The sequence below is a fragment of the Pseudorasbora parva genome, chromosome 6 (assembly GCF_024679245.1).
Source record: "Pseudorasbora parva isolate DD20220531a chromosome 6, ASM2467924v1, whole genome shotgun sequence".
Taxonomy (NCBI): domain Eukaryota; kingdom Metazoa; phylum Chordata; class Actinopteri; order Cypriniformes; family Gobionidae; genus Pseudorasbora; species Pseudorasbora parva.
The window spans coordinates 5507197-5522557 of NC_090177.1; the positions used below are offsets into that span (position 1 = coordinate 5507197).

At 40.1% G+C, this 15361-nt stretch overlaps 1 protein-coding gene across 4 annotated transcripts in view; it reads left to right on the forward strand.

Moving 5' to 3' along the window:
* LOC137078306 (sex comb on midleg-like protein 2) overlaps positions 1–15361 on the forward strand; it is an 80561-nt gene that overhangs the window by 28819 nt on the left and 36381 nt on the right. For all 4 annotated transcript variants that reach the window (XM_067445486.1, XM_067445487.1, XM_067445488.1 and 1 more), the window contains exons 6-7: positions 1644–1732; positions 1813–2056. In XM_067445486.1, coding sequence (XP_067301587.1) covers positions 1644–1732; positions 1813–2056 — 333 coding nt within the window. The remainder of the gene's footprint in view (positions 1–1643; positions 1733–1812; positions 2057–15361) is intronic.

The following is a 15361-nucleotide window of genomic DNA, read 5'->3' on the forward strand; positions in this document are numbered from 1 at the left end:
GAACCAAACAGATATCAAGTTAGAAGCCACCAAACACCTCCATCTTTTCCGTTTTTAAATACAGTTACACGAATAGTTGAACGTTCAAGTATGGTGACAAAATAAAACGTGGTGCTTCTCTAAGTGGGTTAAAAAGGAGAACTTTAATGTATGACGGACAGATGATCAACAGTAACGTAATCATCACGTCATCAAAGGGGCTTGGGTTGAATTTGTTCAAATCCTAAACGGAGAGCTTGATCGTTTATTCCAGCGCGCGTGCAGACAGGGTTGCCAAGTTTTTACAACAAAACCCACCAACTACTAGCCCTAAACAATAGCTTCTCGGGGGGTTCTCCGGAAAATAAATGTCGTTTGGGGGGTAAGATGTGTGCACGGAATCGGCCGATAAACGCTTAAAATATACAAATCGGCATCGGCCGATATGAAAACATTATGCCGATATGCCTTGCCGATGTGTTGATATGCGCCTGCAATAACTCACGTGTGCAAGGAGTGCTACAGCGATGAGACCATGTCAGCACTGCGGTCATTCTTCAAGTGAAAACACATTGCAAAAGAAAATACATTGCATGTACAGTGATTTATATTGACTGTTTTTAAATGCTGCCTTGAATTTCTGAATGCACATACAGAAGGACGTGACCGTCAGCAGCAGATTTGCCACGTTTTCACAACAAAACTAGCCCAAAACAAGCCCAATCGCGTCTCCCCACTCTCTAGCGCGTGCGGCAGCCTCCACAGCAGCAGAAGCTCCTCCGGGTCCTAGTGCCCTCCAGCTAGACTGCTATATATTTATACATGTAGTGAGGGCGCTGTTGTTACACTAATACAATGAAAAGTAGAATACACAAATAAATTGAAGTTACTTCTTGTTCTGAATAAACAAATCAGTAATGATGACATAAATCACAAGCATGACACTTGTAAATTAAATACTTTTATATACAGTGTATTAATCTGTAATAAAATTTTACGAAATGGATGATGAAAAATAATCCAAGGAACTCTACAATAATTGTAGAATTAAAAGACAGCATCAATGGATGTCATGCCACCCCCACTTCATGTGCACAAACGTTAAATCCAAAAATACAATATTAAGGTTACAGCTGCATCTGGGGTGAAAAATTACTGACTTTATTATTGTTATTTTCAGAGCTTTTAATATACTCTTATCATAAAAAGAACTTTATTAACAGTTATTTATCTTCAACAAGAATCCTTTTAGTATGGATACCTCAGAAATCTGAAACCAGAATGAAAAAAATTTGTTTTTGCTCAAAATGGTGTTTCCAAACAAAGGGAAAAAATAAACATATATCGGCATCAGCCAAAATGAGCCGAAAAATATCGGCATATCGGATATCGGCAAAAATCCAATATCGTGCATCCCTACTCATAGTAACTTATTAGAACAACATTTTTAACAAAATTAGAAATTTTGCGAATATTCAATTTTATTTTTTTTAATGCTTTCTTGATGCCAGTTAACGTTAATGTGGTTAAATGCTGTTCCTCTTCTCTAATGCGTCCTGTTTTGCGTCTTCTGGTTATGCCGCAGTGTGTGATTGTTCATCGACATGATTGTGATTACATGAGCAGAATTATAGAAAATAATTCAGTTTCTCTGATTTTCGCAGGATTCAGGATGAATGCCTCATCATGGCCCATGTTTCTCCTGAGGACCCTTAATGGAGCCGAAATGGCCCCTGCCACAGCGTTTAAGAAGGTGCTGTACAGATGAGGGTGTTACATCACTCAATCACATTAACAGGTTCTGACGCCTCTCGTCTTCTGTAATTCCATCAGGAGCCCCTGCGGCCGCCACAAAATGGCTTCAAGCCCGGGATGAAACTGGAAGCGGTGGACAAGAAGAACCCGTACCTGATCTGTCCGGCCACCATCGGCGAGGTGAAGGGCGAGGAGATCTTCGTGATGTTTGACGGCTGGAGGGGGGCGTTCGATTACTGGTGCCGCTATGACTCCAGGGACATCTTCCCCGTGGGCTGGTGCGCCGCCACCAAACACGGCCTACAGCCGCCCGGAAACAGCAGTGAGTGATGACTTTGGCCAATGGTGTAGTTCAGTGGGTAAATATTAGGGTTGGGTACCGAACTCTGTACTTTTAAGGGTACTGACCAAATTACGTCGGTATTACCAAGAGCCAATTCACATTAAATCAATCGGTACCCAATTTCAGTTCCTGAGAACACATCTGGTGATATAGACTAGTGTCTGTGACTATTTAAATATGAATTCTGCGTGTATCTGTGAATGATTGGCGGCTTAATTTACCTCACACACACACACACACGTTTGTTTTTGTGACATATGGGGACATTCCATAGGCATTATGGTTTTTATACTGTACAAACCATATATTTTATCCCCTTACACTGCCCCTGCCCCAAACCTACCCATCACACACACACACACACACACACACACACACACACACACACACACACACAAACAACCCCTAAAACTACCCATCACACACACACACACACACACACACACACACACACACACACTACCCCTAAACCTACCCATAACAGGAAACATTCTGCATTTTTACTTTCTCAAAAAAACTCATCCTGTGTGATTTATAAGCCTTTTGAAAAGTGGGGACATGGGTAATGTCCTCATATGTCACCCTCTCCTGTAATACCTGTGTCATACCCATGGCATTATACACATTTGAGTCCTCATATGTCACAAAAACATGCCCACTGACTCCCGCGTGACGGACGTGTGTGTTCAATGGTCTCATAGGAATGAACGTCATCTCCAAAGCCTAAGAGTCACTTCATGAGCATTTTACCGTTTCATTTGAGAAAAACTACCATCACATCACAAACACACAGAAACTCAAAGATCTTCACGGCAACCCGCCAAAATAAAAGTCTGGTTTAACTTGACACACAGGGTGCTTCTCAATATCCCTCCTCGTTTCCTCGCTCCTCCGTCCTCCATCCTATGACCGGAACCGATGGAGCTCAGCCATCTTGTAGGAGATCTCAATTCTCTAATCGCACCGCGAGGAGGCGAGGATGGAGGAGTGAGGAGCTTCCTGAGGAGTCATGAGCGAGGATACCCTGGAGTGTCCTCTGCGGTAGTGTTTTATTGACTAAACGTGACGCAAGCATTAATTCTCCTCCCCCTTCACATCGTGCCACAGTTTATTCATTATTATTATTATTAGTGATCGACCGATATTGATTTTTTATAACCGATACCGATTATTTGCATGTTTATGTGCCGATAACCGATATAGAACCGATATTTACTTATTGTGTTATTTCTGTCTTTTACAATTACAGCAACAGCATTGAACTGAGCTTTTTAAACACTGTAATTTTTGCAGTTTCACTCCCTTACATACAGAACAAAAGACATTTACATCAATAAATAGTCAGAATTGTTTTTTTTTTTAAATACAGTGCAAAGTCTTTTTAACATTAAAGGTGCACTATGTAGTATTTTTGCAGTAAAATATCCAAAAACCACTAGGCCGGTGTTATATATTTTGTTCAGTTGAGTACCTACAATATCCCAGAAGTTTCCAACTATTTGTAAATTGTGAGAAAATTGCTATTTTAACTAAGGACCGGGACGTGTCAGCATTGCATTTGAGGGAGTCGCCTGTCAATTGCGTCATATCTGCGCTACCCTCGGTTTCGGCTTTTATTTGGCAGGAGCGCTTTACTCTTAGCAGTGTGAACATGTGAGCGCACGGAGTAACGTCATAACATCGTTTTAAACACACTTAAATGTATCTAATATGATAAACAGAGCTACATTACCTCAAAATCATAACCGGAAGAGCGGATCTGTGCAGGCGCCCGGCAAATGAGTCCCGTCCCGTCATAATAAAAGTCCCGGTATTCGCGAGGCGGGTATTTGTTTAACAATCGCTCCAGCAGCTTTGCTCAGGTCCATAACACTCGGTCCTGCTCTGCTTTAGACTACAGTAACGTTAATAACCGCATGCATGAACGTGATTTCTGCCCGAGTCCTATTTTTCACCGGCTGTGATGAGAAGACCACATCTCCCAAGATGCTGCGCTCACACTTTGCGTCATCAAACTACGCATTTGTTTTGCATAGGCGCCCTCCAGTGGACAAAAGCTGCATAGTGCACCTTTAATGCTGTTTTACCTTTTTATTTATAAATACAGCCATATTAACAACAGGCAAAATACATTTATAAAGTCTAATGTTTTTAAATGGAGAATATAAATGAGAGTCGAGTCTATCAAATCCCCATAACTATGAGCATAAATATAAGCATTCATTTGAAACTACAGTTTTAAAAGGTTTGTGTGTTTAATAGACGAAAGAGTGAATATTCTCTGGATTATGCACACATTGTAAAAGCTGATGTATTCGCTGGTTTGTTTATGTCAATCTCATCTAGTACGGTATCAAAATGAATGTTTGTGTCAGTCTCTGAATTATGCTGGTGACAGGGTGCTGTTTTCATCTCTGCGTTTAACACTCGTCTCGCGGAGATAGGCTTAATAATTCATTTTCACGGAGCTGTAATTAATTCGATGTTTATTATAAAACAACGAATTGTTATATAATGTTAAATGTCATATAGCGGACGTTAATATAATTTAAGGAGTTTTAAACGAGTCGGTCTTGTTTACAAGGTGATCTAGCCTATGCTAGAGCAACAACTCGGTGAGAGAACAGCTGAATGCGACTGAGAATAAACACAAAAGCCTCTGTCACACTGCGATTCCGGCAAATACACGGATAATGTGACCCGGCATTTGTTCCGGGGCCGCTAGATTTGGTCCATTCACACAGCCCGCGAATACCGTAATATGTGCGCTTTCACACACAACCCGTAACGGTCCCAGAACCGGTTGACACGTGACTTCCTGATGTGACGTATAACGGCGAGCGATCTCCGCTTCAGCGCGGATAGTAAGGAGCTCCGTGGTCTCGACTTGTGTCCAGTTTGCACACATTTCTGCTTGTTTAATTTTAGTTTCTTTTGTATACGAACACTCTCTGTGTTTAAAACATCGACGAGCTCTTCTGGCACTGCAGGGTTGTATTATTGAAAAAACAAGCTCTAGGAGTCGCACGATAACTACGTACACGTTGCGGCCATCTTTATTGTGACATGATGACGAATTACCTGACTGACTCCGTCAGTGAGTTCGTCTCTAGTGCCAAGTTTAAACTACCTATACATATCTTATCTTATTTGAGGTTATCTCAATTTTGCATAACTGTTATGTTAAACAAAGTTGATTAATTAAGGGATGCAGGTTATTTTACCTCTGAACACAGCTGTTGATAATCTCCCTTCAAACGCAGTCCTTTAATGGTGCGCTTGTATGCAATTCTCAAAACGTCCACAAGATGCCGCCATTTATCGGAACATCCGATATTACAAAACCGATACCCGATTATGGGAAAATGCTTAAATATCGGGAATCCGATATATCGGTCGATCACTAATTATTATGTTAACATGTACAAGACACAAATGTTTGTCAAATAACAACACCTGACAGTTGCAGAATTATATCAAAGCACAAGAAAATGAAAGAAACAAATAGAAACTAATATTATACAACGAAAAAGCTGTTAATAACTGGAATTCGTTGTTAATAATAACTGGTCATATTGATTAAAATATGGACAAATGTGGTATTTTGTGGAGGCTGAAGTTTACAATATAAATAGTTATCTCTAATGTCCAAGAATCCCGACTAAATCCAGCGCTGTCATCATTAATTGACGGCGCTTTGAAGTGACGTTAAAGGGAGTGAGGATATATCATTTCACTTGATTCAATTCCTCCGCCCTCGCGTCTTTTCTTCACACCTTTCCCTCGCGTCCTGAAGGGGTGGAGCTAAGGAGCTAGGAAAGGAAGATAGGAAAGGAAACGAGGATGCACAAATAAGATTTGGGAAGCACCCACTCACTACCGATCAAAAGTTGTAGATTTTAAAATATTTTTAAAGAAGTCTCTTTTGCTCACCATGGTTGCATTTATGTTATTAGAAATACAAAAAGGCTGTAATATTGTGAAATATTATTAAAATATAAAATAACTGTTTTCTATTTTAATATATTTTTAAATGTAATTTCTTTCTGTGATGCAAAGCTGAATTTATCATCATTACTCCAGTCTTCAGCATCACATGATCCTTCAGAAATCATTCTGATATGAGGATTTACTGCTCAAGAAACAGTTATGATTATCATCAGTGTTGAAACTGAATAAAAAAGTTCAAAAGAACAGCATTTATCTAAAATATAAAGCTTTTGTAACATTGTACTTCCATTTAAATGTTTTGGGTCGGTACGAATTTTATTTATTTATTTTTGGGGGGAAAAGCTTAAAGAAATTAAGACAGTTATTTAGCAGGGATGCATTAAATTGATCAAGTGACAGTATAGACATTTATAATGTTACAAAATCTTTTTATTTCAGATAAATTCTGTTCTTTTGAACTTTCTATTTATCAAAGAATCCTAAAAAAAATGTACACAACTGTTTCAACATTGATAAAATCCTAACGTACTGAATAAAGGTACCGTTGGGTGCTGGTACCGAATTTCAGGTACAGGTACTGATTCAAATGTGAAAGGTACCCAACCCTAGTAAATATCAGGAAAGACTGTAGGTTCAAACTCCACAACCTAGATAAAAACACATAAAACCTTGTATTGCACAGAAGTATTATTGTCCAGACAAAGTTGGAAATGAAGTAATGAATGATTATATCTGTCTAGTTTTATCACGTGCTACTTGCATCAAGTGTGCGTCTGGAATCACGTACTGAGTGAGTAGGTACTACATTTGAACTTAAATTTATTTGGTGAACATTAGAAAAGTTTGTATATATAGGAAAAATATGGAAATTAGTTATTGGAACTAGACATCAGGGTGTCACATTCGCACCACCAATAACTCAACACAACTTATTGTTGTGACTTTTATTTTGACAGCGCTGAGAACGCCAGAGTCTGAGCACATGCCGCCTACATTCTCCATTTTGATTACCTTGCGATCTTTTTAATCGTCCTGTCTAATCAAGGGGGTAATCTAGCATCCGGAAAGCGTTCCACCCCTAGGGGCTGCCATTGTTAACCAAGCCATCACCTGCTGTTAGCATCCCATTGACTCCCATTCATTTTTGAGTCACTTTGACAGTGAATAACTTTACATCTGAGGCGTTTAAAGACTCCATTTGTCCATTGTTTATTTCTAAAGAAACACGACAATGCATAAAAGGCTCCATTACCTTGTATCTTACACTATCGCCCCGTAGAAGCTGTTTTTGTAAAAATAGGCTAACTATTGCGTCATAACCAACGCGACTCTGTCGCACAGTTGAGAAATTACCGTATAGACAGGAGGAGACGCTCAGAGGCAATCTTTACCTGTCTATGAGACAGTCGAGGGGACGTGGAGACAAAGTCTGATAAAGTCAAGGGGGAAGAATGAGGAGAAGCCCATAAGTGAGCCAAAAGCAACGGGAGAAAATATTTAAACAACGTGATTCAGATTTCACTTTCCACAACTACTAGAAGACCTACAGCTGTCAAACAGGAGGCTCACGTCACATCTACGTCGTCAAGCTCAGTCTGAGCCTGCGCAGTTCGCTCAGCCATCAGGAAGTGAGTGCCCCTAGCAGGGCCGTTTCTAGCCTTTCTGGCACCCTAGGCAAGATTCATATGTTGAACCCCCCCCCCCCCCCCCCCCATTTTTTATTTTTATTTTTTTTAATTTTTTTTACTATGACTTATAAAGCAAATATGATTTCCTTATTTCATGGGCATATTGTACATGCATTAGTCCAGTAATGTAGCTAGGTTTATTATCACTGAGATCACAGATGTTAGGGGGGTTCGGGGGCATGCTCCCCCGAGAAAATTTAGATTTCTATGATCTACATATGTGTATTTTAAGATGTTCTGAAGGCCAAAAAATTAGATAACAATAACTTGAAAATTATGTCACTCGGCGCCGCTGCGGATTGAAGAACACAGTGACACAAAGACTAAAAGACAGGACGAAGCCGTAGCCGAAGCCTCGCACCAGTTTCATATGTTTTAAAGGTTAATCACATATTTTTTTAGGGGGGGCTGAGGCATAAGTTCATAAAAAAGGGCCTAGTGACGCCCATGGTTATGACAGTATTAGCCTACTTGATCAATTTACACTAAACAGCTATCTCTGATGTAAATATTATTTTATTCAAATTAACTATGCTATAATGTTCTGCACCTGAAATGAGCATGGTGTGTGGTCCGTCCAGTACTAATACTCAGTGTAATGTTTTGCTCAACGTTATGATAGAGCGACCAGCTTAGTAGAGAACAAGTAACCAATGAGTAGGCTAACATACCTGTATATTTCGCTTTCTTTTTTATATTTCCTCTTTTTTCTTTTTACGATACTGAGCCCCTGATGGCTTTGACCTTATCATGATGATAAAAAAAAGCACGCTGTAACGAGTAGAAATATAGTGTGGCCCCTTTAAGAGTTGCGCGCGCTCCCTGCAAACGAAGTCTGCATTGTGTGTTTATGTGCGCACTGAGTCTTGAGCTCCCATGTGTGGGGATTATTTTCTGTTTTCTGTTGCTAACACTCAGTTATTTTGTTTTATTAAGTAATGCTGTGGACGGAAAGGGAGTTTGTGATGAGAGTTCAGTGGGGAATAAAGTGCGATCTGTTTGAATGGTAATCGCCTCCGTGTTTGCATCCACTCCAGTTACATTATCCGCATTTTTCACTCGGACACAAGCGTTACAACGCCACGGATGACGACGTTCTGCCGCCCTCTACATGATCTCATTTCATTGCAGCAGCACCACTATCACCATGGCGATGTCATTCCAATAATCGCAACTAATCATAATGCCTTGAAATAGCAAAAGTACGAAATATTAATAATAAAATATATGAATTAACTAAAATATCTTGTTGGGGCGGGGGCTCACTGGCGCCCCCCAGCTGTTGGCGCCCTAGGCGACCGCCTAGTTTGCCTATGCCTAGAAACGGCACTGGCCCCTAGGTTGACTTCATTATTTCGCCGTTGACGTCAATGGGATCGCTCTGTCCATTTCTTTTACTGTCTATGTGTCTAATGTGTTATTAGGTAGAACTGTTATACAAAGAAAGTAGACATTATATGGAAAAGTATCAGTGTTTGCCACGTGGTTGATGTCCGATGTCACTAGCTGAGCAGAAATACATAATCATGTTCTGTTGCTGCCCTCAAAATTGCATGGGATTGTCTCCTTAGCATAAGGGTTGAGAGGTCTATATATCACCGTTTTCCATGTTAGTTAGTTCATATAGGCACAGCTTTTTAAAAATGGTAAAGTTCGGTGATTATTATGCAGGAATGAGAAAATAGTTCCAAGCTATATCGGTCTAAAAAAAATTGCAACTTTTCATTTTCCGTTGGCCATAGTACATGATGTACATGAACTACAGAAGAGTCAGTTTTTAAATAGGGAAAATATCAAAACTCTTTGGTCATTTTTGAGCACAATGCTAATGGTCTAATCCGATTCAATGATGTATGGTAAGCTATGGTAAAAGTGCTACCGCCAGATAATTAAGAGATCGGCTGGATGGATTAGAAAACGATAAAACTCAACCGTTTAACTCTAAGGGACTTGTAAAATGAGCATATTTTCAAAGAAAAGTGGAGTGTTCCTTTAAGCACGCAGAATAATATAAGTTAAAAAATTTGTAATTGTGGCTTTGAGCGATTACATAATCGTGGCAATCGCAATTAGAAATTCGATTAATCGTGCAGCCCTAGTATGAATGCAATCTGCATGTTGTTACAGTCATGTGACCTAGCAGCGTCAATTACGAGTCACCTATGGCACCTTCAGCCCGTTTCAAAGAGAAATGCATTAAAGCAAACCTCCGCCGCCACAGAGGATGCTTTAAATCATGGGTCATTGATATTAGAGTTAGTACCCTAAGTAAATTTTGTATATTCATTCGAATATACTGGCAGACTTCTTCTGATACAAAGCCATATGCTAAATCGTTGAAGTAACCCTTTATAGAGCCCCTATTATGGATTTTCATGTAGTGTGTAACAGTTCTAAGTGAACGAAACCATCCTGCATAGTTTTAAATCTGAAAGTACAGCTTATATAAAGTCATTGTCTCTCAAAAGTAAGAGTTGACTCTGAGTTAAATAAAACGAACCCCCTCAAACACTGCAGCAGATACTGGACAGCATCATGCCCAGAAGACATTATACCTAAATAAATAGACTATTAATACAACCCCAAATCAGAAAAAGTTGGGACAGTTTGGAAAACGCAAATAAAAAAAGAAAGTAGTGATTTCTAAATTTACTTTGACTTGTATTTCATTGCAGACAATATGAACACAAAATATTTAATGTTTTGTCTGGTCAACTTCATGTCATTTGTAAATATGCATCCTTTCCTGTCATTCAGACCTGCAACACATTTCAAAAAAAGTTGGGACAGGAGCAATTTAGGCCTAGTAATGAGGTAAAAGGGTTAAATAATGATGTGATTTGAAAAAGGTGATGTCAACAGGTGATTGAAATTATGATTTGGTACAAAAGCAGCATCCAAGAAAGATCTAATCCTTTAGGAGCAAAGATGGGCCGAGGATCGCCAGTTTGCCAACAAATACGTGAGAAAATTATTGAAATGTTTAAAAACAATGTTCCTCAAAGAAAGATAGGAAGAGATTTGGATATTTCACATTCAACAGTGCATAACATAATTACAAGATTCAAGGAATCTGGAGAAATTTCAGTGCGTAAAGGACAAGGCCGCAAGCCTAAGCTGAACAACCGTGATCTCCGATCCCTCAGGCGGCACTGCATCAAGAATCGTCATTCATCTATAAGCGATATCACCACATGGGCTCAGGACTACTTTGGCAAACCTTTGTCAAGTACCAAAATACGTAGTTACATCCACAAATGCCAGTTAAAACTGTACTGTGCCAAAAGGAAGCCTTATGTTAACAGTGACCAGAAGCGCCGTCGACTTCTCTGGGCTCAAAGGCATCAGGGATGGACCATCACACAGTGGAAATGTGTACTGTGGTCAGATGAATCAGTATTTCAGGTATTTTTTGGGAGGAATGGATGCCGTGTGCTCCGGACCAAAGAAGAAAAGGATCATCCAGACAGTTACCAGCAACAAGTCCAAAAGCCAGGGTCTGTCATGGTATGGGGTTGTGTCAGTGCCCTTGGCAAAGGTAACTTCTGTGAAGGCACCATTAATGCTGAAAAGTACATAGAGATTTTGGAGCATAATATGCTGCCTTCAAGAAGATATCTTTTCCAGGGACGTCGATGCATATTTCAACAAGACAATGCAAAACCACATTCTGCACACATTACAAAGTCCTGGCTGCGGAGGAAGAGGGTACGGGTACTTGACTGGCCTCCCTGCAGTCCCGACCGGTCTCCAATAGAGAATGTGTGGCGCATTTTGAAGCGCAAAATGCGCAGCGAAGACCCCGTACTGTTGCCCACCTTAAGACTTGTTTGCAGGAAGAATGGGACAAAATTACACCTGAAACACTTCATCACTTGGTGTCTTCAGTCCCTAAACGTCTTTTAAGTGTTGTGAAAAGCAATGGCAACATTACAAAGTGGTAAATGCTTTACTGTCCCAACTTTTTTTGAAATGTGTTGCAGGTCTGAATGACAGGAAAGGATGCATATTTACAAATGACATGAAGTTGACTAGATAAAACATGAAATATTTTGTGTTCATATTGTCTGCAATGAAATACAAGTCAAAGTAATTTTAGAAATCACTTCTTTTTTTTTTATTTGCACATTCCATACTGTCCCAACTTTTTCTGATTTGGGTTTGTAACTACATTAATAGACTATTACCTAAAACTATTAGTCTATTAATGCAGATCATCTGTCCTTCTTACTACTTTGAGTAAAGATAAAGGAAGGTGCAAACGTTAATATTTACATCAGTCAAGAGTGCACGCTGTCCTATAAAGTAAAGACTAGACATCTCAAGGGCCTGTAAAGAGTGTGTGTGAACACCAGAGGGAGCAGCTGCTCTCTGAAACGCCTCATGAGATCACATGACCGCCGTCACATGATCCTCTGACATCACAGCTGTCCTATTTCTCTAAGCACATATCACTGGAGGAGTTTGCGCTGTGTGTGCAAAATTATTCTTGGGTGAATTCCTCTCATATCTGGTTATATTATAAAGTGCCTTTAAAACTTGGAATCATAATTAAATTTAGTTCACTCAGACACACACACACGCTTGCACACAGTCTCTCTCACACACACTCACACATACACACGCTTGAACACTCACACACACGAACTTGCACATACACACACGCTTTCGCACATACACTCACACACACGCTCACACTAACAGTCACAATCTCACACACACACTTGCTTGCACATACTCGCACATACTATTGCACATACACTCACTCACACACACACTCATCACAGTCTCACACGCACACACACACTAATAACTGTTCCCATCTGTCCTAAACTCAAACCTCCCCTGACTTTTGGGATTGAAACAAAAATAGGGATTACTTCATTCAATTTAATTATTTAAAAAGAAGAATTCTTTAGCTCAGCGCTTGATGGCAAAATAAGAGCTTTCAGTTAACGAGAACAATTTATCATAGTTTTAATTAACAATAACAACACTGGTCAGCCTAGCTGTCAATCATTCCCGTTGTCATGACGACCCACACAAAGACCCCGCCTTCACAGCGAGGCTGACTGCGTTGACCAAGACCTGAGGCTCATAATTCATAATTCATACTGGCAGTCTGGTGTGTGTATGGTGTATTGTGTGCGGCATGCGTTCAGTAAACGATTTGAACGTGCCAGCTGTAACGTCACTTTTGCTGCTGAACTTTAACATTATGTTTTTAACCGTTCTCAAGGAAACTTTAGCCTTATTTGACAATAAAAATTAAATAATCCAGGACGTTTTATAATGTTTTGCAAAAATCTAACCCATACTGAAGTCATGAATCCGCCGGGATTCCTGCCAGATCTGGTGTTTTGAATGGAGTCAGTATGAGTTATAGATGATGATATATGTGTTTCCGTTAATGTTCGTTCAGCCGCAGCTGGAATTAATTCTGAGTTTGTGCTTTGGAGAACATTTTCCCAAATTACTCCAAACTCTGTTTATAATCCTGCGCCGCGTGTTGTGATGCGAATTACACTCGTTTGTTTAAAGGGTTTGTTTTGGATCTGAATGATGTGGAATGACCTGCTCGGTTTATTTTTGTGTAGCCCGTCCAGGTGATTATGTGTAAATGAGATAATTAGCGAGCGATCCGTGCGGGTCAGGAGGGATTCGAGAGTTTGTGTGAAAATAAACAAATCACACACTGAGAAAAGCTGGAGAATCGGCAGAGAGACAGGGCAGACGGAGAGGAAAAGTGGACCAGAGACCACAGACACACATTGGCATCGGAAGCAAATAAAATGTGGGCGGGTCCTCTCGCTAAGAAGAGTTTTTACTGGAGTAACGTTAGATGCCATTAACATTAAATAACACAAATATACCGCCATTTACTAAACGATTGATTGGGAAAGAAAAAAATTGCAGAAATCACAGAATTATTTACTGCGGCAATAGTGTAAGGGGTAAGACGCATGGCATCAAGTTTTGATCGATCTGAGGTTCGAATCCGCCTTTTGCTGAACTCGCTCTACTCCCTTTTCCCATCACATATCAGATCGGAAAGGCATTTATTTATAAAAAAATTAAAATAAAGCGTCTAACGTGTTTAATAATAAGTGTTTCTCAGTTAGGGGTAGGTATAAACAGACATGTGCTGAATTAGAGACGATAAAATTGAGTGGGTCCAACATCATAGGTCGTAAAAAGACGGTGAGTCTTGTCCCACACACAGACAGACACACACACAATGGTTCCGACACCAATGCAGACACACATCTGATCACGCAGTCTGGCGTGAGTTTAGTTTCAAGCGCGTGTTCAGGTAGGGCATATCAGAAGCGCTTTTTAAATGAAAGATTGGAGGGTAATGCTATTTCATGCATTCTGACTTGTTTACACTGTTAAAGGCCCCGTTCAGACTTCTTCAGAGGTAGTGTGAACACTCAAATCTAGCCCAGATCTGATTTTTTCAAATCAGATTTAGACCACATACATATGTGGTCCTGAATCAGACCCAGATCTGATTTTTTTCTAAGCGGCCGCAGTGTGGACAACCAAGGTGGATTTGATGCGATTTTTACGTCAAACTATGGCCCCGTTCACACCGCAAGTCTTAATGCTCAATTCAGATTTTTTGCTCAGATCTGATTTTTTGTTTGGCTGTTCACATTACCTTTTAAAATGTGGCCTATATCTGATTCCAGTGTGAACTGTTTGAGGTTTCAAACTAACCCGCATGTGCAAAAGAACAATATCAATGACATCAGATGCAGCACACCGTTGCACTAAAGTAGAAAGAAGAACGAAAAGAAAGAGAGCAAAATTGGTTATTTTGGCCTTTTGTCACATTCCTTTGGCACTGAAGCGTTGATTTTCTGTGTCCCTGTTCTTCCATTTCATGTGCTATTTTTTCAAAAACGGAGCGGTTACGGTAGGATACTTCTAGCGTCGCTTTAATTAAAGTATCTCCCCATATACTAATTAGGTCTAACACCTCACTCTCCCTCCATTGACTCGCTCCATCGCTGTTCTCCATATCTAGTCAAGTTTTTAATGTTACTGTCTGTGTCTGTTGTGTCTAGGGGTCTAGGGCTAACTCGCCAGCACATAATTGTGACAAATGTCGACAAAGATTGATGTAAAAGTCACATCAAATCCGCCTTGGTTGTTCACACTGCGGCCGCTTTGGAAAAAATCAGATCTGGGCTAGATTTGAGTGTTCACACTACTTCTGAAGAAGTGTGACCTGGTCACTTGATCCCCAAAAAATCCGATTTGGGCCACTTTTGCCTGCAGTGTGAAAGGGGCCTATGTCGACATTTGTCACAATTATGTGCCGGCGATTAAGCCCTAGACACAACAGACACAGACAGTAACATTAAAAGCGAGTCAGTGGAGGGAGAGTGAGGTGTTAGACCTAATTAGGATATGGGGAGATACTTCAACTCAAGCTAAACTAGAAGGATCCTACCATAAACTCTCCATTTTTTTTTAAATAGCACATGAAATGAAAGAACGAGGACACAGAAGAACGTGGCTTCAGTGCCAAAGGAAGGAGACAAAAGGCCAAAATAACCAATTTTGCTCTTTATTTTCGTTATTCTCCTCTTCAGTACCTGCTCATTAATGTTATGGCTTCCATTACACAAACATT